General features: G+C 58.3%; 1 protein-coding gene across 1 annotated transcript; it reads left to right on the forward strand.

Moving 5' to 3' along the window:
• The first annotated feature begins 284 nt into the window (after positions 1 to 284).
• VIPR1 (vasoactive intestinal peptide receptor 1) lies at positions 285 to 27,606 on the forward strand. Its single transcript, XM_036266978.1, has 13 exons — positions 285 to 445; positions 10,071 to 10,179; positions 15,757 to 15,864; positions 18,645 to 18,763; positions 20,009 to 20,112; positions 20,567 to 20,699; positions 22,895 to 23,048; positions 23,540 to 23,600; positions 23,791 to 23,860; positions 24,226 to 24,317; positions 26,381 to 26,510; positions 26,757 to 26,798; positions 27,415 to 27,606. Exons 1-13 carry the CDS (start codon positions 368 to 370, stop codon positions 27,604 to 27,606), a joined length of 1,392 nt encoding a protein of 463 aa, XP_036122871.1. The 5' UTR covers positions 285 to 367.

Genomic DNA, 27,606 nt, shown 5'->3' on the forward strand with positions numbered 1-27,606 from the left:
AGAAGAATGAGGCGCGTTAGGATCTGGAGACTCCCGGGATGCAGTCCGATGGGGGCGAAGGCCGGTTAATACCCGGAGACTGGGACTGACGCGTGGGGTAGGCAGAGGGAACCCGGGGACTCCCCACTCGCTGGGTGCCCCAGGCCCGCCCACACCTGCGCTACGGCCCCGCCCCTGCCTATCCATTGGCTGGACCCACCGCCCGTCAGACGAGCCCCCGGGTCCCGCCCTCAGCCCCGACCAGTTTCTCTGAGCGCCGGGGCCACCGCGGCAGTGCCACTCTGCCAGGCTCCTGGCCGTCGACAGCGCGGTGCGCCGCCCGCCCGTTGCCGGCGTGGGGCGGCCCGGCGCGGGCTCTGGGCGGACCATGCGCCCGCCGGGTCCGCTGCCGGCCCGCTGGCTCTGCCTGCTGGCGGGCGCCCTCGTCTGCGCCCTCCGCCCCGCGGTGAGTGTCCACCGGGCCACCCAGAATCCCGGCAGCTGGGGGTGGAGTGGGGGCGGCGGGAGACCGGCTGTCAGTGTGCACGCCTGTGTGACGGGAACCGGGGCGCAGAGCACCCCGGGGTCTCGCCTCCCGGGTCCTCCTCGGACCGCATTCAGACCCGAGGGCAGTGGTCGCGGTCGCACCGCGACCCTCAGCACAGCCTGGAGCCCGCTCCGCGGCGATCTGGGACACCAGCGGAGGGCGGTGAATGCGAACGGGCTCCACACTCGCCTTCTGTGTTGTGCCTGCGTGTGCGTGGAGTGGGGAGGTCAGTAGACGCGGGTTTGGGGACTGTGGTCGATTGAAATGGACAGTCTGATACGTACGGGGGTTAGGAGGGAGGCTGTGAGGGTCGTCGCCGTGTGCGGTGTCGGTTTAGAGGTGTCTGTGGGGCGTTGTGTGTTACGCGGAGGAGTGACGTCTCAGCAGCAGATCCAGCACTGGGGTCCCCAGGACCCGGGAAGGGGCTTTGGGGACCCAGTGGATGACAACCAGACCTTTCCTGTGCCCTCTCACTGAGCAGAGGTGAAAGGTAGGGAGCCCGGGGGAAGGCAGTGGACAGTGAGGGGTTGGGGTGTTTATCAGGAAGCGCCAGCCACGTGCATGGGGAAAGCTGAGCAGGGAGCAAACAGCCAACAAGCAGCGGCGGCGTCTCTCTTCCTCCCACTTCTGCTTCACCCCCACGCGGCTGTGTGTGTCCCTGCCTGCCAGTATGCCCCATGCGTGGGTGTGCCCCAGGAGTCTGTGGATGGCTCACCTAGGCTTCCAGGCAGATCCTAGTTGAGGTGGGAGATACATGGATCATATTCCTCTAAGATCAGGGAAGAACTCAAGACACTGAATCTACCCAAGCCCATTTTACTGATGGGCAAAGTGAGGCCAAGGACAGTAGAGCCATACCTGTCCCCTACCAATCAGACCTGGACTGAGGTTGATTTTCTCTCTCCCCTACCCCAGGACTTGAGGAATCTGGGGTTGCTGCTTGTGCAGGGCCTAAAACCCAAGTGGGTTCCAGATCTGGCACTAGCTCCAAGTTGGCTGGTGTGTGGGTGGAGTATATTGATCTAGTTTCTTCTATCACATGATTATCTCCCTCACTATCACCTCCACCAGGACAGAAATGTGTTTCCATCTAACCAGTGTCTTACACACCCTGGGGATGGGGAGCTCATTGCCTGTCCTGGATCATTGACAAGAGCTTTTCCTCCTCCCACTGCATGAGACCCACCTCCTGAGCACGCAAAGCCCTGCCAAGTTCAGGACCTGAGGCCACAGCTCCGGGACCACTTACAGCCCCTCAGGTCTCAACAACAACCCTTTGGATCTTGCAATTCTGGGCTTCAACCTCTCAAATTCTCCTTGGATGGGCCAGGGATCTTGGGGCCACCACTGGCACCCAGACCCCCATCCCTGGAGGCTTCTCAGCCCAGGTGAAGACTGGTTTTAGCGAGGTCTCCTATCATGCTAGGTCACATCTGCCCCCCACCTCCTGACAGCCCAAGCCTGGCTCCTCCAATGCCTACCTTCCCCTGTCTTTCCACGTCTTACTCGCTTTGTACCCAACACCAGCTCCTGCAGACAGCCTTCCCTGATTGCTCCAGCCCTCAGCATCCCCACCTCTGACCCCACCCTTCAGCCCTCCTCACCTCCCAGCCTGGGCTCTTCTGACCATCCCATGAGACCTAGAACTGAGATCTCTCCCCTGCCATGCCCCCATAGCCCAGTGCAGGGCTGAGCCTGCAGGGGGAAGAGAAGGGACTCCGCCAGGACTGGGTGAGAGCAGGCTGGAGTGAGGGGCCCCAATTCTCTCTACTTCTCCCCACCAGTCACTTGCTCCCACACTGAGTGGACATCAGGCAATCCTGCTCCAGCCGGACTCAAGGGATGGGGGGTGGGGGGGGCTGATGTTATCAGAGCCATAAAATGGCAGCTGCAAAGTTCAGTTTGAAGGCCCAAGGCCTTATCATTCCTGTTTATGGTGCCCTGACCTCAGCCTGGGAAGGGGAAATCTCTGAACAGGGAAGCAAAAAAGGGAAAGAAAACCTCCAGTGTCTCAGAAGAGGAAGTCTGCCCAAAGTCACCCCCAGGCTTTCCACTGCCCCGTCCCCCCAGACAGCAGGCACAGGGACTCCTCACTGGTAGCAGAACTGCTCTGGGTAATGCCCAGCCCAGTGGTGGGGGGAGGGGTGTCACAGAGGAGGGGCAGAGCCAGGCCTTGCCCTGGGAAGATTCTTAGGCTCCTGGGGAAGAGCAGAGCCAGTGACTCAGGAAGTTGTCCTGGTGCGTGTAGGGTGCAGCCTCCCAGAACTAGGTCTCTGAGAGGAGCAGTCAAGGAAGTCTTCCTGGAGGAGGCAGGACAATGCCCTGAAAATTTCCATGAAATGGGCCAATCTTTCCCCTGAAATTACAGAACAGCCTCGATTGGCTGGACCAGTGGGCCTCACCCCAGAAGGAGGAAAACCCCAGAGCCCCCAAGGAGCTGGCATGGCTCAGGGTTGGGGGAGGCTTGGCTCCTCTAACTCCTCTGTGAGGCGGGTAGCTGGCCACCTGCTCCTGAAGGCCTCACCTTGCCATAGGCATCCTGCCCCAGCCCTCTGCTTCTGGGCTCGCCAGAGTCTGTCCACAGCTCCCCAGGCCGGCCCGGCCCCCAGCAGCCCCCCTGTGGGCTTCAGGAAACATGGTGGCAGTGGGGTCAGACCTCCTTCTCCAGTGAAGTGACAACCTCAGTTAGGCCTGCCCAGGACTCCCCGGGGCCTGTGCTGCAGGAGCAGGCCCCCCTCAGAGGACTCCACCCCCCCCACCCCCACCCCCCCACCCCCGTCCTGCTGCCCTGGGTCTCAGCCTTCCCCGACATTTCTAGAGCTTCTATGAGGAGCCGGAGCAGGGGCCAGGAAACCTGGTCCTCACCCCCGTCCGTGACAATGGCCAGTTGACCTTGAGAACAAGTTTAATCTCTGTGGAAGGACCCCAGTTTCCTCATCACGAAAGGGAGGCGAGAACCCTTGGCCCGGCATGCAGGAGAAGTGGGAAATGGGAAATGGCTTGGCTGGAGGCCAGCCCACCGAGTGGGCACAGTCTGGCCCCTGAGCCTCACTCTGACACGGGCTCAGCCTCCCCGCAGGACTCCTGTGAGACCGGAAGGAGATGAGTGTGCTGAGGGAAAAGTCCCCTTTGCCACCACCTGCCCAGGAGTCCCCAGGGCAGGGGGGAGTCCTGGGGACAGGGGTGTACTCATGAGATGGCCGGACAATTTGTGGGAGGGAGGGGAGGCTCCAGGCCCCTCGCTGCGACCCCTCTGGCTGTGGATGCAGGACTAGGCCAGGGGACTAGATGAAGCCCCACCCCTTTCTCCCTGTCCCTTCTGCTCCGTCTCCCGCCTCCAGCCTCCCCTCTGTGACTGCCCGCCACAAAGAGGTTGTCACTGCACACAGGAAAAGGCGCAGCATACCTGAGACGTAGCTCAGAAAAAGTGAATGAAATGCAGTTTGATCTCTCCACCACGTTATGGGTTTTTATTATTTTGAAAATTTTCAAACATGCCCCCAAAAGTAGAGAATAGCATAATGAACAAGGAAATACCCATTTCTTGCAGTGATACCAGGAAAACGGCAGTACAGGAATTTCTAGCACTCCCTCCCTCCCAATTCCTAGGTTCGACCGTTATTAGTCTTCACCAATTAATATTCGCATCATTTGCTTTTTTGACTGAAGTATTTTAAGATAAGTTATAGACCTCATGAACTTTTATCCCAAATTATTTTTAAATGAATCTCTAAAACCAGAGGACATTTTCCTATATAATGATGATACCATCATGACAACGAACACAATTAACAGGGTTCCTTAACATCTGATGTTCAGATCTCTCCGGGAAGCTGAGACTCAAGCATCACAAGATGAGTGGTGATATTATCTGAGGTTTTGGTCTCATTGCAAAGAGGTTTCCTGCCTGTGTTCTGTTAGGACTCAGAGCGAGCTGCAGGGTGCGTGGGCCTCGAGCTGGGCTTCCTGGACAGGGTCCATCTTTGTATGCACCCCCTTTCATGTGGCTCATGGTGTGAGGGTCCCTATCTCTCAGGAAGTGCCTCTTACTATCTTGAAAACAAGTTCTTCCCGCACAGCGGGTCATCAGAGGAGGGAAAGAGGCTACCAGCCAATCCCGGGGTTGGTGTCTCCAGGACTCACAGCCTGTGGCTCCCTGTGCTGGTGCCCAGCCCCCTGCAGGTCGCCCCAACACCAACATCACCCACAGACATCATGTTTGTGAACAGAGTCCTCTTTCCCTAGCATGCCCAAGATGACTTTCAAGGGGCAGGGGATTTAAATGGCGTCTCCGCTGCCCCTGCTTTGCTGGCCATCCCCACCGTGGTCCTCTGCGAAGAAATCCTGAAAGACGTTGCGTCCCTAAGTAAACCTTGCAAGAAACGCCCTTAGATGAGCCCAGGCTTAGCCCCAAGCTGGCGCCTTTGCCTGCTTTGTCTAAAAGCAAGAGCCCTTGTCCCGGCACCACTCAGCTGTGGGAAGTTCTTTCTCACCCCGAGCCCACATCTCTGTGTCTCTGCCTCCTGCTCGCTACTCCCCTCCACACACGCTGGCTCTCAGTCCACTCTCCGACTAGCCAGAGCTCAGCCTTCCCAGGGCAGGTGTGGTTGGCAAAACAGGGATTTGCAGAGAGGAGAAGATTCGGACTTGGTGAAAGGATGCAAAATTGCAGGGCGGGGAGGAGAAAGGAACACAGGAGGCGGTGAGGGGAACTGCCTGCCAGGCTGCAAAACTCTCCTCTGGTGGGCGGTGGGCGCAGCTGCCCCTTGTCAGCAGGTGGGACATCCTGACTGCCTGAGCTTATGCAGGGCGTTGGGGCTGTGGCGAGGCTGGGGTCTGGTGATGACAGGGTGGCTAACTCCTTAGTCGTCCCCTAGTGTGCTTTACCTGACCCTCGGCACAACCCTGGAAGTAGGTGGTGCTGTCCTTGTCCCCACTGAGAGAGGAGGTGGGGTAATTTGCCTGAGGCCACCCGCTCAGGGAGTGGCGGACAGTCTCATTCCAGACCCTGTGGACTTAACAAGGTTCTGCTGTGTCACTAAGAGGAACCGCTTCTTCCACAGGGGCTGTGGCCCGCGGCACGCTGCCCTGGGACTTTCAGGATAGTTGTTAATCAGTAAGATGCACAAATATGAGGTGACAGCCAGGGAATTGTCACACGTGTGTGTACCTGTGTAGCCATTGCCCAGACCAAGTGATTACAGTTTCTGTGACTCTTCCCCCAAAGTCTCCCCTGTGCCCCAATGAGATGAGGGCACAACTTCTTTTCAAGCCCTCTGCAAAGCTGGGGTGTTTCTCCGGTTTTCTGTGACTTCTGGATTCCCTGCTCTACCTTACCTTCCTGGGTCCCCTGCCACACACACCCCGGCATTTTCTCCTCTTGCTCTCCTCCCCGCGGCCCTCTCCCCCCTCAGCTGCACGCTTCTGTCCCTCACTGATGCGGAGCACACAAGCCGAAATGAAGGGTCAGCCTTGGAAGCTGGATTATGGTTCTGTGTGCCTTCTCTCTGGGTCCTCAGCAACCCCCCCTCCAACGTGACTCTTCGTTGTCCCATTATTTCAATGGGGCGAGCTTAAATAAATCATGGGAGATGAGATGGTAATGGAACAATGGTAAGTGAGACCACTCCTGAGCCCCCTACCATCTATTCCCCAATCACCGGCCTCCCCAACCCTCCCAGCAGGAAAAAGCCTTCTTTTGACAAACTTCAGCAGCACAAATCATCCACGGTGGCTCCCAGGGCTAAGTAATTTGCAGGCAGGAAGTTTTTTCTTTTGTCTCACCTAATCGCGCCTGCTGCATCGTGGTTGCTCCCCTGGCACGCTGCTCCTGTCTCCCTCAGCTCCTCCTGCCGTAGTCCTATGGCCCGGATGAAGCTGGGTGTTCTGAGTCCAGGCCAGTAGCTGTGGTCTCAGGGGGTCTTGAGGGGGTTGGGTACGGCCCACAACGCGTGAGCTCGGCCCACCCTGTCTTTCCGAGCCCCTGGCATCTAACAGCTTCAACTCCCAGCGTCTTCACTCTCCCCAGCCTTTGTCCCCATCCTCAGGAGCCCCACGCGGAGAGGAGAAGGCTTCTCCCAAGCCCCTCACGATCGGCACAGAGGAAGGAGCTCAGCCGAGCAGGTGGAGTTAACACACTTTGGTTAAGCCTGGACCCCATCAGAGACTCAGGACGCTCCTGCCGGCTTTCTGTCAGTTACCTCCCAGCACGCGGCAGGGGACACAGACCCAGGGTTGAAGAGGTGCTGTGGATGCCCCCCCTCTTGCCAGGGTCCTTTCTTCGGGGCTCACAACTCCTGTCATAGAGGAGGTGTTAGGAACCCAATATGTCCCGAAACTCTCTAGCCTCAACCCAACTGCAAGGTCAGACTGACTTGAAGCTCACGTGAAACTCAGCCCAACACAGGAGTTGGGGAGGGCTTGGGAGAAAGCCCTGCCCTCTCCTCTCCACATGGGGCATCAGGAGACCAGGTGGGAGGGGCAGGCACCCGTGGGATTGGGAAGAGCCTTGAATGCCAGTTCTGAAGTGTGGGCTTTGACCCCTAGGCCATGGGGACCCTCAGAGATTGGAAGCAGGAGAATGAGGATGGTGATACAAAGACCCCTCAGGTTGTAGGCGTTGGGGCTGAAAACTACTGCACCGGCCCAGGCAGGAGCTGACGAGGCCTCCGTCCTTATCTCCCAGCTTGTCTCCTGACGCCTCCAGGCACCGCTGCTGCAGCCACGCCGGCTTCTCGCGACCGTGAATGTATAAGCATCTTCGTGACTCCATGCTTCTGTGCACGCAGCTCCTGCTTTCTGGAATGTTCTTACTCCACCTCTAATTGTCCACCTCCTACACATCCTCAAAGGCCCTCCCACCTCTACTACCCATTTTCTATGAAGTCCACACCCCAACTATATCCTACCCTGGAACCCTTCCATGGATCAGCAGGCTTGCTTGTATCCGGCTGGGAATTTTCCAACTCGGTGTGTCTGGAGTCCAGAGGGATAATGAGGATGTTTAGAATAGGGAAGTAAGTGGAAGAGGAAGTCCAAAGTCTGCCTGAATTCCTCAGTGATAAGAGCTAGAGGGAGCTGCCCTGGCCCCAGACCCCAAAGAGTAATGGTTGACCAGATGGCTCAAGGCGAGGTGGTAGAGAAAAATTGATGTGGTCCAGACTAGTGGTCAGAGATCTTGGTCCCTTCCGGGAAAGTGCATTGCTGGGTGGCCTCAGCCCTCTTTGGGTCTCTTTTCCCTTTACCCTTCTCCAGATGGGGCCCAACACCTAACTACATTGGGGTGAAGTCGGAGCTCATTTTTCAGACCACCCTCACTTTATTCAGACACACCACAGGATCCCGGGTTACTCTGGGGCTCCTATCCCCTTCTGCAAACTGCCCCCCAGGAAGTGCTCTATGACTATGCTGCTGAGGGGAGCAGAGCTGGCTAGAGAAGTTGCCCCAAAACCCTTCCATGCTATGATGGCAGGCAGAAGGTCCCAGGAACCCTCTGATGCCCTCAGTGATTGGGGAAAAAATGTTATTGGTCAAACAGCATGACCACAGCCTGGGCTTAAGCGAGCCCAGCAAGTAAGGGCATCCGTTGTCTTGTCCTCAGAGCGTAAGTCTGGACTCTTTTGGTTACAGGGAAAGAAAAGTCAACTAGCTCCAGTTGTAAAGCAAGGTACTGATGCACGTTGTGGCACCGGGGCTGGTTTCAGGCATGGCTGCTCAGGGGCTCAGACCCTGTCGAGAGGACCCAGTTTTTCTCCATCTCTCTATTCTGCCTTCAGCATTGTGTTCCCATTGGCAACCAGATGGCGGCAGCGGGTCCAGCCCCTGCATCCCTTGAGGTTTCTAGTCCTGTGGGAAAGAACAGACCCACTTGCCTAATTACTTAATCCAGAGTCCCAGGAATGAGCGTCCTGACTCTGAGTAGCCTGACTCGGGCCATGTGCCAGACCCTGTGGCTAAGAATTCTCTGACTGGCTCGAGTCTGGTTGCATGTGGATCACCTAGGAGAGGGATCATCAGAACCCATGAACTAGGGCTGGAGAAGGAGGTGGTTTCCCAGGTAGAGATGAGGACATGGCACCAGAGAAGGGTCAAGGACGGCAGAACGCACCACCATCCATGTTGTGGGAGATACGAGGTGAGAATGGGAAGGAGGGGCAGTCAAAGCTGGGGAAGGGGCCAGAAGGCAGACTGAACCCTGTTGCTGGTGGACAATGAGGCTGAGAAGGGACTTCGGAGAGAAACTTGCTCCAAGCAATCAGGATAGTGGGACACAACCCGGGATGGCCAGTCCTCAGGTTCTTCTTCCAGAGGCCACCTCTGAGATCCGTCTGGCCGCCCCTCTTCCCATGCCTGAGCCAGCCACAGATCCCTTAAGACAGAACATCTGGAGTGTCTCAGTCTGGATAATCCAATGGGCAAGAGAGGAAGCACGTGACCCCAAAGAGGGACCACAGCACATTTCCTTGGGAGTCGCATATCCTGTCTTTCGAACAGTTATACAAATAACTACACCCTCTCCATAACAGATCTGTTACTTTCGATATGCCCAGTTTTAAATGACAGACCAGCTAATATCTTTATCTCAGTTGGCTGATAAAGTCCACGGTCCAGGGTAGAAGCCATGGTCACTATGGCTCCCAGGCCTGTGGCACGTGGGAGAGCGAGGTCTGGATGCTGGGGAGTCTGAAAGACCCTGGACAAGGGGGCTTCCCCTTGGTCAGCTGGGGTGCGAAGCTGGGAAAGGCAGGGACCTCTGTGGCAAGGAGGCTCCACCAAAGCCTTCAACAAGGCATGAGAGCGCTGTTGAGGTGGAAGGGACTCGGCTGCGTGGCGGCCTGGGGGATGGTGAGCCATCCTAGGAGGGCTTCTCTTGCGTTCTTAAACCTCCCTTTACTAGAGCTGATATAGCTTGAATTATTCAAAAACTAAGGAGGCAGTTGAGGTCTGGGCGAGGAGAGCTGGTGTGCCCTTCCTTGCTGGTGACCCAGGGGACTGAGCATAGGCTCCTAGAATGGGGACAGAGGCTGGAAGATGCAGCCAGACTCCTGGATTCCTCCCAGGTCTGGCTCCGGGAACCGGAGGCCAGGGTCCAAGCCCTGCAGTGAGATAGCACTAGCCGGGCCCCACCCACGCACAGGGACTGCGGCAAGGACAGAGGACTCCCGGTGCTCTCGCCGAGCCGGAGAATGGCAGGGTCCAGTGGTTAGCTCTGGGCTCCACGGACAGGCCCTCTCGCCTCTGTCCAGGTTGCACTACTCACAAAGAGGCAGACTTGTGACGGCCGCAGCACTGTCGGGGAAGCACCAAGAAGCCATGACAGAGCCCTCGAGGCGGACCTGGCTTTGGGGACAATGACGCATTCTGGGTCAGATCCAGGCTCCAGTTTGGGGGGAGGGTCAGGACTGAGTCTGCAGTTGGGGTTGGGGTTCAGTCTGGAACTTGGGTCAGTCCAGTGACGGAGCCTTGCTTGACCCATGTTCCCGGAGCTTGTGGATGAGAGGCGGGCCATGGACGAGGCTGACGGTCCCTCCTGTCTGTCCTGCAGAGCGGCTGGGCGGCTGGGATGCCGCGGGAGGCGTGTGACTACGTGCAGAGGATCAAGATGGAGCACAGGCAGTGCCTGGAGGAAGCCCAGCTAGAGAATGAAACAGCAGGTGAGCCCCCTCCCCCGGGTGGGAAGAGAGGCTCTGCAGACCCCAAGGAGCCCCACTTCTCCTCACGGGCGTGAGGCCAGATGCACATCACATTCACTGCCCACTGTTGGAGGGGAGCGCAGGGAGCTGCTGGGTGGTGAGGAGAAGATGCTGGGAGACGATGGGGAGCCAGGTGAAGAAGGAGTCTCTGCAGACCTCCATGTTCCCATCCCCAACCCAGGCTGGGGAGCTCCCAGCTGTTACCTAAGAACACTATACAAATTGGGGTTCGGAAAAGTGAGTGAAGCCAACTCTGCTACTGGGGGTCCCTGCCCCTCCCCAGGAAACGTCAGGATGCTGTCCGTGGCTGCCAGCCCATCCAGGATGGGCGGCCAGGGCACTGCATGGTGGGGTCCGAGGCCCGAGGACTCCTGGCCCAGCCCAAAGAAGAGTCGGAGTAACTCAGTGGCGGGAGCACTTCTGGGCCAGGCTCCTCAACCCCTGACTCGCCAGGGCTGAGAGGGCGAACACTGGCCCCAGGACACCGCACTCCAGGGTTAAACCGCCGTACCATTAACATCTCCGGGGGAGCCCTGGCCCGTTTGGCTCAGCGGTTGGAGCGTCAGCCTGTGGTACAGAGAGACCCGGCACATACCTCGGTTGCAGTTTGTCCCCGGCCCTGGTTGGTCGTGCGGGTGGCAGCCACTCGATGTGTCCCTTCACATTGATGTTTCTCTCTCTCTTCCTCTCTTTCCCTCCTGCTCTATCTGATCAAAAAATGGAAAAATGTCCTCGGGTGAGGATAAAAAAAAAAACATCTCCGAGGGAGAGCGAAAGGCATCTAGTGACAGTACATGACCACACAGGGACCGCATGGGAGCTCAAAGCCACCTTGGCAGTCTAGAGCAACAAAGGCACCAGGCTAGTCTGCACAGATCTGGAATACTCACCAACTCTAGGCTGTGCCAGCTAGCCAGCACCCAGGGGTGACGCCGCACGCACAGGCCCTAGACATACGCACTGACCTCCCCCCCAGCGCACCCTCCCGGGCAGATTACCCATCAGCTGGCACCCTCCCGATTAGACAAGTCAAGGTCGGATTCAGAGGCTGAGCACATGGAGGTCCAGCCACTCCTCTGCAGGGGTCTGGGGGACTCCGGCCCGGCAGTGTGAGGAGTCGTGCCGGGCACCCGCAGTCGATGCTGCCCAGCTAGCTGCCCAGACCCAGCAGGGCCATCAGCCCAGACGACAGCACCTTCCACTCTTCACTCCCAACCCCACACGCACTCAGCAGCCCTGGGATGAGGATGGAGGCGATACAAAAAGTGCCGATGGAGCCAGACGCAGGGTGGGCAGGATTTGCAGAAGCAGAAGCTGGGAAAGTGGGAGGCCCAGGGACAGACTGCTCGGGGAGTGGGGGTTGGGCATGGGACTCCAAGCTTGCTGAGAGCGACGGGGAGGGCTGGAGGCAGTGAGGTCTGGGCCTGCTCCGGGCCTCCCTCCCAGGTCACCTCCCTGAGGCCCAGCTTAAAGTTACATAACCACCTTGCTCAAGAGCAGGGAGCATCTTTAACATCTTCCTGGCTCCCCAGTTCCCGGCCTCCTCTGAGGCTGACAGTTATGTAACCCTTCCCGGGTCCTTCCTCTTGGCCCTGGTGCCCAGGCTCTCCGCCTCCTGCACCATAAGTGAGTGTGTGGAGCCTCGTCGATGGCCTTTACCTGCCCCGGCTGTCAAGGAGGGGCAGCCTCCTGCCTCCTGGGCCCTGAGAAGGAGGCCTGGTCAGGGGTATCCAGACCTGCCCGGGACGGGGCAGCAGGGCCGGGCTGCAGACAGGTGTCAGCAGGCCCCAACAGTGGATCCAGGTCATGGACAGCTCAGAGAGGCCCGGACCCCAGACTCTAGGCCCCCCTGCATTCATCCCAGGCCCCGAGGGCAGGCCACCCTCGTGATCCTGATGAGGTCATTGCTGGCACAGGGTGCCTGTCAGGTGCCAACAAACACCCTGTCACCAGGCAGCCAGCTAGGGGTCCAGCGGAGGGCAGGTGTGGGTCAGCAGGCAGGGAGTCTGCCATGACCTTGTGCAGGGACTGTGCATGTTCAGGCAGGCGTGTGCTCCTGGCCGTGTCTGTCGGCTCTGTCTGTGCCTCCGGAGTCTCTGACTCAGTGTGTCTGTGTGTCGGAGCGTGTGCGTGTGTGCGTGAGCCTGGGTGTGCCTCGTGTGCTGTGACTCTGTGTGCTGGTGTGTGTGTGTAGTGTGAGTCTGTGATACACCGTCATGTCTATGCATGTGTGTCTGTGAGTCGTGTCTGTCTGTGCCTGTGTTTACATGTCTGGTCTTTCCAGGTCCAGGTAAGCATACGCGTATGTATGTTTGCGTGTGTGTCTGTGGCTCTGTGTGCCTAGGGTTGCTTGTCACTCACTGTGCCTCTCTCTGTACACGCAGGCCTGTGGCATGAGCCCGCAGAGGTCTCCACTCTGCCCCACCACCCCTCCCCCAGGCTCTGGCTGGCCCTTCCTCCCTGTGGAGACAGCAGCCTGCAGTGGGCACACACAGCCTGGGCCGTGTCTCTGTGGGCCCGGGGACACCTGTGGAGGGACCTGAGAGGTCTCCCTGGGGTGGCACACAGAGAACACTCCCAGCACCCCCACCCCACCCCCAGGACAACAGGCTCCCTAGATCCCAGCATTTTCTTGGCTGTCACCCTCGTCTCTGCTTCCAGACCCTGCTGCCTTCTGCAGGAAGCTCCCCGACCGCAGCCTCCCGCTGACCTCTCCCCTGGCTCCCCAGCCCTACCCGCTGGCCTGGGCCCCCTCGCGGTTCAGCCCAGCCTTTGAGACCAAGCATGGCCTCCCCTAGGACAGGGGGTCCCCTCCTCTGCGCGGCCTCCGCCTCCGGTGAGGCTGAGCTCTGAGCTCAGGGCCGGGACCCAGCTCAGATCTGTCCCTCAGCCCGAGCCGCAGCTGGAGGCCCGAGAGCCGCAGTCTGGCGAGGACACAGCCAGCAGCCAGCTCGCAGAGCAGGGAGTGCCCAGCGCCCCAGAGAGGGCTACACAGCCCAGCAGCGCAAACTCCCAGAGAACCAGCGTGGAGCCATTCAGAGCAGGAGAGCAAGAGGTTTGCGGAGAGGGAGCTTGTGGCTGCCTCGGGCACCCTTGGGGTAGTTAGCTAATTGCTCTGTGCCTCGGTAACTCGTCTGTAAAACGGGAAGGCTAAATGAGTCACTCACTGAAAGGGGGTGGGACAGCGCCTCCCACTCACAAAGGCTCCCGGAGCCTTGGCTGATATTAACGGTCTTGAACGAAGGAGGCACTGGGAGCCAGTGAGGCCACAGAAGCCTCAGGACAGAGTAGGGGCAGAAGTTCCGGGGTCCCCAAGGAAGGCAGGCTGTGTCTCTGGCCAGCCCTGGGGACCCAGGTGTTCTCAGCCAACAGCGGCAGGTACCCCTGGCTGCGGCGGGCCTAGAGGCACCGCTCCCCGCTGCCCACTCCAGCACTGAGTCCGAGGCTCTTCCCAAGGAGGGACATCCTTCCACCTTTTCTTCCCAGGGCCCCTTCTTGGGAACTCATGAACCTTCGGACTTGGGCTGGGCTGGGCTTGGCCCAGCTGGCGTTGACTTTGGCTCAGGGGTTGGGTTTCCTGAACAAATCTATGGGACTGGCAGGGTTGCAAGGAGACAATTAAACCTCCCTCAGGGGAGGGGATCCAGAGGAGTCTCAGTCCCTGAGAGGCACCCCGTGGCGTTTGTATACCCCTATTAAAGCGGACTCCTGGAGACCCCACTGTGCAGCCTCACCAGCCAGGTCCGCAGGCTAACGGGCACGCGCTGGAGGACAGACTGTGAGGCCGGATTTTCTCCGAGCTCAGCCCCTGTCCACCACCCCCATCACGGTTCACCATCTGGCTGAGTTGTGGGCATCATGTTGCTTTGTGAGTTTTATGAAGACTCCTCAAGAACTGGCTGAACCCTGATATACCCATCACCCACCGTAAACAGCTCCTCCTTTTCTTTTTTTAATCTTCACCCAAGGATACTTTTTCCATTTATCTTTAGATCGAGTGAAAGGGAGGGAGAGGGGGAAGAGAGAGAGAGACACACACATTGATTGGTTGCCTCCCACACGACCCCCACCAGGGCCAGGGACGAACCGCAACTGAGGTACGTGCCCTTGACCAGAATCGAACCTGTGACTCTTTGGTCCGCGGGCCGACGCTCTAACCGCTGAGCCAAAGCGGCCAGGGCAACACCTCCTTTTTAAAAATATTTTTAAATTTATTTTTAGAGATAGAGGAAGGGAGAGGGAGACAGAGAGAAACAATGATGTTAGAATGGAACATCGATTGGCTGCCTCCTGCACGCCCCACACTGGGGATAGAGGATCAAGCCCAAAACTTGGGCAAAAGCCCTGACCAGGAATCAAACCAGCAACCTTTAGGTGCACAGGCTGACACCCAACCAACTGAGCCACACTGGACAGGGCTACAACACCTTTTTTTTTTTTTTTTTATCCTCACCCGAGGACATTTTTCCATTTTTTGTTCAGGTAGGGGGGGGGGGGAGAGGAACAGAGAGAGAGAGAGAAACATTGATGTGAAAGGGACACATCGAGTGGCTGCCACCCGCACAACCAACCAGGGCCGGGGACAAACTGCAACCGAGGTACATGCCCTTAGCGGGAACCGAACCCGGGTCTCTCAGGACCGCAGGCCGACACTCTAACCGCTGAGCCAAACCGGCCAGGGCAGACAACACCTTTTTATAAAGTATATTTTCTAATGCCTCCTTTACTATTATGAAATGAAGTTCAGGACACACATTCATTTTTTTAAATGATGTCCTAATGGTAACATAAAAGAAAAAGCAAAGTAATTTATAATAAAATACTATCTAACAAAGCCAGGCCCGGCCCCACTACAAGATAAGAAGACACAGTCAGAAGGTTGTACCTAGAAATCTAAACTCCAGGCATGGGAGAGTTGCAGACGTGGGCTGGTATAGACAGTGGTCGCATCACTGACTCAGATGTCACGGGCAGCATTGCTGTAGGTCACACGATTTCCCAAAACATTAAACAACGTTGAGTGAAGTGCAGAGCGCACAGCGCCCGGTCCTGCCTGCCGTCCCTCAGCGGCTGCACTCCGGGAAGCGTGTGTGTGTTAACCATGCCCTGAGTACCCTGTGTTTGTATGGCCGATGGAGTAGAGCCCAGGCTCTGGTCATTACCACAGGATTTCGCCTGCACAAATGCCCAGTGGCTCATGTGAAAGTCTTGCAGAGGCTCCACAGTTCCTGCCCGTGCAGGGCCATGGCTGGACCCAGCGCCTGCCCACCAAATGCGGGTCGAGGCCCCCAATCTGCAACAAAGGAATCCCCACCGTTGAAAGCACCCCCAGGGTGCTCCACTCCTCGCTGGGGGCCATGGAGCAGTAGTCATCCTCCTCCTCACCCTCTCAGGACAGGCCCTGTCTAGCCTGGGCAGGGCTGTGCCTCCCTCTCAGACCACAGGCTCCTCGAGGTGGGAGCCTGGAGGAGGAGGAGGAGAGGCTGGAGGTACCCAATGGCCACACTGACCCACGTGCCCCTTGTCTTTACCCCACAGGCTGCAGCAAGATGTGGGACAACATCACCTGCTGGCCGGCCACCCCTCGGGGCCAGGTGGTTGTCCTGGCCTGCCCCCCCATCTATAGCTTATTCTCCCCCCTTCAAGGTAAGAGCCCCAGGTTGAAGCGAGGGAGCTGGGTGGCACAAGTGGCGCCAACAAAAGTGGGGACTCGCCTCTCAGGGAGCGAGAAGGGCAATGGAGAATGTCAAAGGGACTGGAGCAATCAGGGGGGCTCCCTGGAAGAGGATGCTCTGGCACTAGGTCTTCGAAGGACTCGTGGGATTTGATTAAGCCTTCACATAAAGATAACCAGGTGGGAAGGGCTCACTAAATATTTGCTCAGCAATTAATAACTGATTGACGGGCAGGCACTTGATTCAATCATGGCTCCCGTGTTCCCGCTGTCCTGACCTACTGACGATGCGGCCTCCCGCTGCCCGGAGCGATGCCCTGCTCCACGAAACCACCGCCCGGCCTCGTACACACCTTGTCATGTTCTGCTCAAATGAATGCTCAGAAAAGAAAAGGGGGGGCCTCTTGAGGAAGTGGGCTTTCTTGCTACTGAGTCATTTAAGAGGCTTACAGCATAATGTGTGGTCAGCCCTCCTTCCAATCAGTGAATGTTTATTCAGCACGTACCAACATGACAGGCACTGGGCTAGACAAACAAGGGATGGCGGGGGGCATGAAACAGCGGCACTGTCAGCCCACTAACGTTCCAGGGGGAGAGACATTAGTAAGAAAACAGACACCCTCGTGCTAAATAGTAGATGGTGCTGGGAGGGGGCGGGGGGGGGCAGGGCGCGGGGGGCAGGGCGCAGCATGCAGCAGATGTTCGGGGGACAGGAACTAAAGACCTGGAGCTGGAGTCAGGGAAAGAGCCACCACGCACAGATCCTGCTGGGGGACCAAGGGAAGAAAATCTGCTTCGGTGAGATGAGGCAGATGGAAGGAGCAGGACCTAGGTAAGGATGCGAAGGGTGGGCAGAAAGACTCTTGGGCGTCTCTCACTCCGAGTGGCCTTTTCCTCGCTGGGCCTGTTTCCCTGTTTGTAAAGTAGGCATCGGAGGTGGACCAAATGGTTTCTTTGGGGTAGGGCAGTTTTGCACCCCAGTGTGGTGACCCCAGCCGTGAGGGAGAGACCCTGATGCCCTCCCTGCGGATGGCATATTCCAGGATGGCAGCACCTACCCCAGCACTCCTCCTGGGAACCCAGCAGGTGGGCAGGTTCCCAGCAGGGAACCCACAGTGCTCCCATCAGCAGAGCCTGGCAACCAGCCTTCTCCTGGATCCCCAGAAGCTCCTGCTAATTGCGTTCCTTCCTGACACGCCACTGAATTGCACCCTGACGGCTCTCCCTTCTGGCCTGCTGGAATGATCAAGGCAGCTCCTTCACTTGAGAACCTGGACTCCGGCCCACCGGCTGACTAATCCCGGGGCTGCCAGCCTCCCTGGGGCCCACAGGGTGCCTTCGTGCAGAGGAGAAGAAGGCGCCCTTCCTCAGAGTCAGCCCCTCATCAGAACCCACCTAGCGGCGAGCTGAATGTAAAGGAAAAGCCCCCATCATCCATCCGCCAGAGGCCCTCATGCAGGGCACCCCGCTCAGCTCTGCTTGGCTGTGAAAACATCTCTGCAAATGGCGAAGTAGGAGGCAGGGTTAGGGGCTGAAAATGTAAAGGAAATAGAGTGTGCTCTCCTGGGCAGCTAGGTGAAGAGGGTGTGAGCCACTGACCTTCCATGCAAAGAGGGAAGTTTGTGAGTAGGGAGTGCAGGGGAGGGGTAATGCCAATGCCAGCTCCTTGGGGACCAGGGCTGGGGAAGAAGTGTTCTCCCTGGGAGGGTTGGGAGGGACCTGGTTCTACGGTGAAAGCTGAAGAGACCTTGTAAAAGATAGAGATTGCGGAGGGTTAGAAAGAAGTCATTTACCCAGGCTGGGTAAAAGTCCCTGGGGTGGGGGTGGGCCAGGCCAGGGATTGCTCGTCAAGGCCCCAAAATGGTCCTGGGAGCCTAGTCTTGAGTTCGTGGTCTATGTGCCTTTAATCCGTGGTGTTTTTACCTTCAGCTATTTGAAGAGCCTTTTTTCAGGATGGCTGTTTGGGTTGAGAACGCTCAACAGTCTCTGTCAATGGGTCTGTAGGACACCTCCTGCCCTCGCCCCACCCCCTACATCAGGAGGCTGCCTGGAGCCCCAGGATCAACCTGGTCTCGCCCTTAGATCCTGCAGGGCTGTGCTGCTTGGGTCCCCTTCACATACCTTTGCCGGGGCAGGTCCCCCTGCCAGGAACTCCCTGCTTCTCCATTTATGAGGATTATAGATCTGCACCATTATCAGGTGCCCTCTGACCCCACCCACCTCCTGCCTCACCTGTGGTCCCTGTCCTGCGGCACAGCTGCGCCCCACCAGGTGTAGGAGGAAACCGGCTCCTGGGCCCAAGCAGGCTGACCCAGGAGGAGTGGACAGGCCTGGGCTCCTCGGCCCAGCCAGGGGCTGCTGTCTGGACCCACCGCATAAAGAAACCACCTGCCACACCAGCCTCTGTGGCCCTGTGACAAGGGTCAGCATTTAGCTCAGGGCTCATTCAGATAGCCAAGGACCCAGGCTATCTGTGACAAGGATCTGGATTTGTTCTGCACACGAGGTCTGTTCAGACATGACAAGGGGCAGGAATGTCTGCTCTGACTGTCGGCTGTGTTGAAGGGTCCCCTGGCCGTCCTGGAGGGGCTTCTCCCTGCCCCGGGTTCCCCTGTGAGGACCTGGGGTCTGACCCAGCAGAGGTTAGTGGGAGCAGGGCTGAGGGCAGTCAACCAGGCCCCAGGCCCCCTCCACGGACCTGCCCTGCGCCGGGCCTCATCCTCTCTCCTCTCCACTCCTGCCCTCCACCCAGGCCGCAATGTGAGCCGCAGCTGCACGGACAAGGGCTGGACACCCCTGGAGCCTGGCCCCTACCCCATTGCCTGCGGCTCGGATGACAACGAATCGAATTTGGACTCGAATTTGGACGAGGTGGGCCTCAGTGTACCCCACCCCCCACCAGAGTGCCTTGGCCTGCCAGGCTTCTCCCACTCTTTCCCACCAAGGGGTGGGGTGTGTCATCTGTGTGGGAGCCAGGACTCCGGGGGTCTGCCCTCCCCCCGCCTCCTCCCTCTCCAAGCCTGCGTTTCCAAGGGCTGTCCCCTGGCTTCCCCTGACATGAGGGTACTTTCATGAGGATGACTCCCCGCAACAAAAGCTGAAGCCACACCCCCTTGGCCAGGCCACCCCGGTGCCTGGTGGGAACTTGCTCCAGCCCTGGGTTTGACAAGGCAGAGAGATGCCTTCCTCCCGGTCACATACGGAGGGGAAACCGAAGAGCAGATCCTGGAAGGAACCAGCCTCGGATACCCAGTGGTCAGTCAGGAACAGTCACAGGACCGTGACCCTCAGTCCCAGGACAGGGGTCCACCCCAGAGCAGGAGAAGCACAGTCAGGACGTGGGGTCAGGAGCCAGGCAGGGACACGGATGGAGGCTGGAGTGTAACTGGAGCCCTCGGCCAGGACCCCTCTGCTCTGTGAACGCGTGCGTGTGTATCTGTGGCGACGTCTGTCCACCTCCGGACACCTCTCTTGGACAGCTATCACTGCGCCCAAGAGGGCCTTGAAAGCCCACCAGGGCTTAACTGCTTGCCTCTGCTGGAGGGAGGGGATGGCCGGTGGCTCTGCGTATGTCCCTGGGGGGCCTCCGGAGGGTGCCAGCAAGAAGCCTTCGGGATCCAGCTGGTCCCACCACCCCAGAAAGGCCGACTGCCCTCATCCTGCTGGCCCAGCCCGAGCCCGGGATGTGACGTCACGCCCCGCCCAGCGTCTTCTTTCCCTTCCATGCCCTGCGTGCCCCCCACAGCGAGAAGTCCTCGTGTGGGCGTCTAAAGGCTGCCGGGCCCAGAGCTGGCACAGAAGGGTGCCAGACGCGTGACTGAAAGTGCGTGGACAGATGGCACGTGTGAGGTCTCTGCTCTTTCCCTCACTGACGTTCCCCATGAAGGAGCAGAGAGAGGGTTCGATTCAACCCCTACCTGTGGAGACTGGGGCATCAGGGGGACTGGGTCCTGACGGGGGCAGCTCAGCCGCCCTTGGGAGCCCTGGGCTTCCGCCCCCTCATCCAGCAAGGCAGGGATGGGCAGGCAGGTGTGTAGGGCACCCCAACCCTGCCAATACTCCCAGGTGAATTCGCCCCATCCCCCACCCAAGATCCTCACCACCTCCCTCTAGCAGCAGCAGAAAATGTTCTACAGTTCTCTGAAGACCGGCTACACTGTCGGCTATAGCCTGTCCCTCGCCACGCTTCTGGTCGCCACAGCCATCCTGAGCCTGTTCAGGTAAGGCCCGGCCCCAGCGACAAGTCTCAAAGCGCACCCAGCCAGGTCACTCTTGCGCTCCACCCCAGCCTGGCCCAGGCATGCTCGGCCCCCTCCTGTCACCTCCCAGGCAGTCCATGGTCCCTGCCCCAGGCCCCTGCCAGACCAGCCTCCCCTAGAGACAGCAGGGGACTCAGTGTCCCACGGGTCCTAGCCTAGTCCCCCACAGGGGACCTTGCCCCTGGGGATGGGGTACCAGAGGGCGGGGCCTGTGCTCTGGAATGAGACACCTGGAGGCTGAGGCACTTGGAGGCCTGGCTACACCGGCTGGGGATGGGGTACCGGGATAGGGCCCCGCTTTGGGACAGGAACAGCGCTCGGGGCCACATGCTCCCTCTGCCCTACCCTTGCTCAGTGGTAGTTGGGTGGGGGTCCGAGGCCCCTTCGGCCTCCCAGCTCTGCCCACCTCACTCAGGAAGCTCCGCTGCACACGAAACTACATCCACATCCACCTCTTCATGTCCTTCATCCTGAGGGCTACCTCGGTCTTCATCAAGGACCTGACCCTCTTTGACAGCGGGGAGGAGGACAGCTGCGCGGAGGCCTCGGTGAGCACTGCCGGGCCCCCCCCTTCATCTTCCCTCACGAGAGGACTCTTCCCCCTCCTCCTCTCCCTCTCTCTCCCTCCCTCTCCCTCTCCAGGGATGGCCAACCCCCCACCCAGCCCTGCCTGGCAGCTCGTTGAATCCCACTTCTCTCCCACGTCAGGAGATAGTGCCCAGCCATCCAGGGGCTCACAGACCTGGCCTCAAATGAGAAATGGCACTCCTTGGGGGGACATGGGACTTCACGGCCAGAGCCCACCGCCCCCATCACACCTCTGTGGCTAACTCCCCGTGTGACTTTAGGAAACTCCCTGCCTCGGTTTCCCCATCTGTACAAGGACTTCCAAGTTTCCCTCCAACTCTACCCTCTGCCGTCGGCAAACCCAGGGCTCACGCCACCCTCCCTGCTCCCCCCTTACCATGTGGAGCCAGTCCAGACACACACAGCCCTCTTTCTGTCGTCCCAGCCACCAGTAAGTCTGGGGCTTCCTCGAGAAGGGACATTAAGAGAGCATCTAAGAACCCATCGCCATCACTGCGGGGTGCATCTGCAGGTGACTGAGCTCAGGACCCCTCCCTGAGTGCCCTCGAGCTAGGACAGAGCGTTGGAGAGCAGCCTGACTCCCACCCACGCCTGAACCCCACGGGTGACAGCAGACGCAGTGCGTGGGTTCAGGGGTCAGCAGTACCTTCACCCCAAAGAGTTTACCTATGGTGATGGAATCGCAGGCATCCCAGCGAGGGGAAGGGAAACCCAGGGGAGCCCCCCTGGCCTCCCCGAGCTCCCCGGGGACCAGCACTTGCAGCCGGGAGCCGCCTGCAGCCCCCAGCGCTCGAGTTGAGGGTTATTGTGGAGACTGGCTCCCACATCAGCAGCTCCGGATGCTTCCGAAGGCTGGGAGAAAGCTGAGTTATTCGTGTGGTAAAGCACGTGTGGAAGGGCGGGAAAACAGGCATGCCTGTGGCGGGAAGGACTGACGCGCGACTTGAAGGAGGACTGTCCAGCCATAAGGACAGGAAGGCAGGCTGCTCTTTGAGGACGTCTCAAAGCCAAGGGCCCAGGGAGCAAGGGTGGGAACCGCCAGGTGCTGGCTCCTGGGAGGCATGGATGCTAGAGGGATTCTTGGAGGCGGTGGCTTTAGGCCCTGGCTCGCAGGCCTGTGGGCTTCATCTCAACGGGAGACTGTTTCTAGGAGAGCACAGAAGGCCCAGAAGACCTTCTCACCAACCCAGAGCCCCTGACTGCCCTATCCAGGGGTCGCCCTCAACTCTCCGTTGTCCTCCTCTACCTGGGAGACCCATTTGCACGAGCTCCTCTGGCTCCCGGGAGCAAGGGCCATCCCTCCCTTCTTATTTCTCCTTCCCCTCCGCTTCCCTCTTCTCGATCCCCGTCCCTCCTCAACACTTGTGTCTGGGCCCCTCCACAGCCAGGGCCCACACCCCCACAGTCAAGGGTCTCTTGCCAATGCTCGCGAGAATTCGCCCTCGCCCCTCTCCCAGCCGCCTTCAGCTCTCACTGGGACAAGATGAAAGGGTGGATGGTGGGATGGGGCATTCAAGTGGACGGATGGCTCAGTAAGTAGGTGTGTAGGTGGGTGAGTAGGGGGAAGGGTAGATAAAGTAAGAAAAATCGGGTAGATAATGGGTAGAGGGGTGAGTGGGTAGGTAAGTGGATGGTGGATGAGCAGATTGATGGACAAGTAGGTAGACGAATGGATGGATAGATGGCTAGGTGTGTGGGCTGGTAGTAGTCTAGTAGGTGGAAAGATAGATGAATGGAGAGATAGGTGAGTGAGTGAATGGATTGATGAGTGGGAAGATGAATAGATAATGAATGGTAGATGGATAGATAATAGATGGGTGAGTTGGTAATGGGTGTCTAGTGGGTGAGTAAGTGAATAAAGAGATAAATGGATAAATAGGAAGATGGATGGTTGGATGGGAAAGTGGGTGGATAGATATATAGATAAGAAGATGATAAATTGCTAGATGGATAATTAAAACTACAAGCTTATTCCAAAACATCGGATGATCTCACATCAGGGATGACTCGAAAACCACTGAGTCCATTTTTAAGGGGATAATGCAAAATAACAGCGATTAAGTTGACTGTACAACTGTGCCTGTCAGCCCAGACAGGGGTGGGCAGGCGGGGACCTGTGCTAGCCCCGGTGAGACCCTCTCTGCTCCCCCTGCAGGCGGGCTGTAAGGCAGCCGTGGTTTTGTTCCAGTACTGTGTCATGGCCAACTTCTTCTGGCTGCTGGTGGAGGGCCTGTACCTGCACACCCTGCTTGCAGTCTCCTTCTTCTCCGAGCGGAAGTACTTCTGGGGGTACATACTCATCGGCTGGGGTATGGTTCTGGGGAGGGCCGCCAGGCTGGGGACAGAGGGCAAGGCTGGGGGTGCTCACTAGGGGGCGGGTGCTGACCCAGCCTGCAGTCTTAGGTCTTGCTAGGATGTAGGTCCTGTGTGCAAGGCTCTAGCCAAGAATTGATAAAAGTCCCCCAAATGTGTGACCCAAGGCAGGTGCCCTCGGGCTGCAGCTGCACCAGGGCTGAGCTGTGAGACGGGCAGGTTCTATGAACATCTTTCCACCGCTCCTTCAGCCCTTGAAACGCACAGGGCCACCGCTGGTCCATAAAGTGCCTGTGCCAAAATTAGATGGACACAGCCCCTCGGGCACAGTTTCGGTCCTCCCTGGAGCGCAGTGGACAGCCTATGCCACCGTCCAGGGCAGCCCTGGTCACCCGCCCTCTTCTCCCTCCCTCCCTCTCTCTGTTCTTCCTCCTTAATCTCTCCCGCATGCCCTCTCCTCGCTCCCTCTCCCCGTTGGCCCTGACAGGGTTGCCCAGCACATTCACCATGGTGTGGACCATCACCAAGATCCATTTTGAGGATTATGGGTGAGCTGTCATCCTGCCCCCTCCTCCTGGCTGCCATCCCCTGGGTGGGATGAGGGGGACTTGGGAGCAACCGACTGAGCTCATGCCTCTGAAGGGATTGGGGGCAGAGCTGGGGACAGCAGGGCGAACTGCTGACTGTCTCTCTGGCTGAGGACAACCTCGCTCATTCTCCCCTACCATCCCTGCCCAGATGCTGGGACACCATCGAGTCCTCATTGTTGTGGTGGATCTTGAAGGCCCCCATCCTCACCTCCATCTTGGTAAGACCGCTTCCCACCATTTAGAGATGGGGAAACTGAGGCGCACATTGGGTAGTCAACTTGCTTCGGGTCACACAAGAACTTCATGTGCAGGCCAGAACTGGAACTAGGCTTCCCACCGCGTATCCCAGGATCGTCTCCATCCCTGCGTTCTTCCTCCAGAGTAGAGAAGCTGGACTGGGGGCCCAGGCTTCAGGAGTGGGAAGTACAGTCCCCAGATGACTTGCCCAAAGGGGAAAGAGCTAGAGGACAGCTAGCATGGAGAGGCAGCAGGGCCCTAGGGGACAAGACAGGCCACCAGCGCAGGGAGCTGGACGCCCTGGACTTCCCTCTCTGACCACCGACCTTGGCCCCACCACCACCAGGTGAACTTCATCCTGTTTATTTGCATCATCCGAATCCTGGTCCAGAAACTGCAGCCTCCGAATGTCGGGAAGAGTGAAAAAAGCCCGTACTCGTGAGTGTCCCGGGGCCCTGGCTCTCCCAGTGTCCCCGTTCCCGGTCCTCAGATCACCCCACGGCCCCGTAGTCCCCCTCCAGAGTCACCACAAAGCCACGCTGCTCGTCCACCTCTATCCCATGGCCCGGCTCAGACCACGAGTGCCCTCTGCCCCAGCCCCACCCTCTCTGGGCTTACGAGTCCCGTGTCTGCCTCTCCCGCACCCACCTAGCCTGGCAGGCAATCTGATCCAGGTTCGAATCTGCTGCCAAGCCAGGGAGCTTGAGAAGACAGTGATACCCTGTGTCTTGTTCACATTGCGTGCCCAGTCCCTGGCATGTGCCTGGCACAGAAAAGGGGCCCATAAATGCAAGTGATGAATGCCCTGGGGGAGCCCCCAGTCTGCCACCAAGCAGCCATAATCATGACTCAGTAGTCCCCAGTAACAACCACATCTGCAGTTCAATGCCAGGCATCGTCTCATTTCACCTCACAATCCCCTATAAATTGTCCCTATTTAGGCGGGGGGAACTGACATGCACTCCCTCCGCTTTAAGGTCTGGGAGTATGTCACGTGGCAGGGGGCGGGCTCGGTGTCCAGAGAGCAGCGATGGAGCTCCTGGCTTAGAGAGGTGTGCGGGCTGGCTCCTGCGCTGGGGAGGGCTGGAGAAACAGGCGGGCTCTTGGAGAACAGTGGGCTTGAAGACAGAATAAAAAAACAAGAAAAGGGTAGCTGTGGGGAGATGACTAGGAGTCGTCATGCCCACAGATGGGAACAGGAGATGACCAGTGCTGCGCAGACAAGACAAGCCCGGGCATCCCCCAAGGGCCTACCGGTCCTGGGATTCTAGAATGTTCTTCTTGGCCTGGCTTCTCTTTGGGGAGTCTGTGCCGTGGTTGTAAGGTTCCTGGCCAGAATGTCACGAGCTGCTGGAGTTAGGATTCTATTCTGGACTCCTGTGAGCTCTCTGATGAGACGAGACTGGCTTTCCTTGGATGATGTCATTCTCTCCTGCTGGGTGTGTAGGCGGAGCTTCTCCAGTTTCTGAAGGGCAGGCCCTGCAGGGGTCTGCGGTCTGCCAGGGGGTAGCACCTCGGGCCTGTCCACCCTCATCCTCTGCTTTGTCGGACCTTGTTTTCCCAACATTCAACTACTCAAAAGGGCTCAAATCCGAGGCAAAGAGAGCTGGTCATTGCCAGGTCCACGTGGGTGAGATGGAAACTGAACAGCTGTCGGCAGGCAGAGGTGGGGGAGGAGGAGATGGAGCTCCCCAAGGAGGGGCTGTCAGCTCCCACTCTCCACCTCCCCATAAGCCTTCAATTTAAAGAAAGCTTCCATCTGTCAGCCTCAGCGTGGGGGATAGGTTTGCAGCCAAGGAGGGTGGGCAGTGCTCCGGATCTTGGCATGGCTGGGAACCAGGTCGAGGAAGGAATGGGACAAGCAAGGCCAGTTTCCCTGCCCCCGGTGTGCTGTGGGACCTCAGGCCTGAGTCTAGGCTTCCCTGGGCTGACTGCCAAGGCAGGAAAGAACTCAGAGACTCCCCAGCCCTCAGACCTCTCCCAGTAGAAAACTGGTCTCTTTGGATTCACTGCACTTTATAGCACCCAAAGTACTTCTGAATCTACAATGTACCCCATTTCTGTAATTTGACCATGTAGAGGATACATTACTCCATTGTATAGACTGGGAAACTGAGACCAGGAGAGGGGGAGCCAGGATCTCATCTTGCCTGAGAACATATCTCCCCATTAGCTGCCACAGAGCCTGAAATACCATGATTATGCATCATCCTCAGGGTTCAGCACTGGCCCTCCTTTATACTTTCTCTTCCAGAAGGATAAGAATAGAAGGGTTTCCTTTTCTCTCATGCTTCCCTCCAGGCTGGGGGGGCCAGGGCATAGGCACCACAGATATGGAGCAGAGCCAGATGTGGATTTAACAGTTATGGGGACCAATAGTTCATCCTCACACATCCTGGTCATTGTCCTCGTCTTCCATACCCCAGCTGCCCCTGTGCCAGGCCCTGTGGTGTCCACATGTATGGACACACCTGCCCACTGCCTGCCCTTCCTGCCCCTAGGAGGCTGGCCAAGTCCACCCTTCTGCTGATTCCCCTGTTTGGAGTGCACTACACCGTGTTTGCCTTCTTCCCCGACAACTTTAAGCCTGAAATGAAACTGGTCTTTGAGCTCGTCATGGGATCTTTCCAGGTACGAATTGTTGACTTGAGGCTGCATTCTTCCCTGGGCTTTAAGGGAATTCTCCCTAGGGCCTTGGCCCCTTGCCACTGGACTCCAGTCTTTTTACTGTAGTGAGTATTGATTAAGCATCTGCTATGTACTTAGCCCTTTGCTTAACCAGGGGAACACAGGGCCAGGGCCAGGGCCGGGGGTTGGGCAGGGCTGGGGGCTCCTGTGGGCGGTCTACCTCACCTCCCCTGTTCCCTTCCTCCCCAGGGTTTTGTGGTGGCTGTCCTCTACTGCTTCCTCAACGGTGAGGTAAGCCCCTCCCCGACTTTGGGGTCCCAGGGTCCAGAACTCTGATGGGATATGAGCACAGTGAGGCCAGGTTAAACCTGTTACTTGTCCAAGTGTGGTCCTCAGACTAGTAAATCAATGGTGGCATCTAAGACCGAGTTAGGTGTGCTGATTTCTGGGCCCACTCCAGACCTGCTGACTTAGACTCTGCATTTAAGTAAATCCCAGGAGACGTGTGTGCTCCTCAGAGTTTGAGAAGGGCCTGTTAGGTGGCCGTGGCCGGAGTGGGTGGGGACGGGTGGGCAGCACTGTGAAGGTGGAGTTAGAGTGAAGGCCTGGTAACAGAGCACAGACATCCACCTGGATGAGCTCAGGTGAACTGGAGGGCAAGGATCAGAAGAGTGGGGATACAGTCACCCCCGGATAGCATCCCTCTCCATCCGGGACTGCATTCTCTGACCCTCTCTGCCTCCAAGGCCCCCATCCGCCCAATTCTGCACCCACCAAGGGAGCATCCAGGTCTCTCCATTTAGACTCCCCAGGAGCAAACGACTGGCTGGCTCAGCACCCTACGTGGCGAACAGCCCAATCAGCAGCGGAGGAGGCTCTGTAGGCGTGACCACCCTCCTTCTCTCAGGTGCAGGCGGAGCTGCGGCGGAAGTGGCGGCGCTGGAACCTCCAGGGCATCTTGGGCCTGGGCCCGAAATACCAGCACCCATCAGGGGGCAGCAACGGGGCCACCTGCAACACCCAGGTGTCCATGCTGACCCGCGTCAGCCCCGGCGCGCGCCGCTCCTCCAGCTTCCAGGCCGAAGACTCCCTGGTCTGA

This window comes from Molossus molossus, unplaced genomic scaffold (assembly GCF_014108415.1).
Source record: "Molossus molossus isolate mMolMol1 unplaced genomic scaffold, mMolMol1.p scaffold_m16_p_18, whole genome shotgun sequence".
Taxonomy (NCBI): domain Eukaryota; kingdom Metazoa; phylum Chordata; class Mammalia; order Chiroptera; family Molossidae; genus Molossus; species Molossus molossus.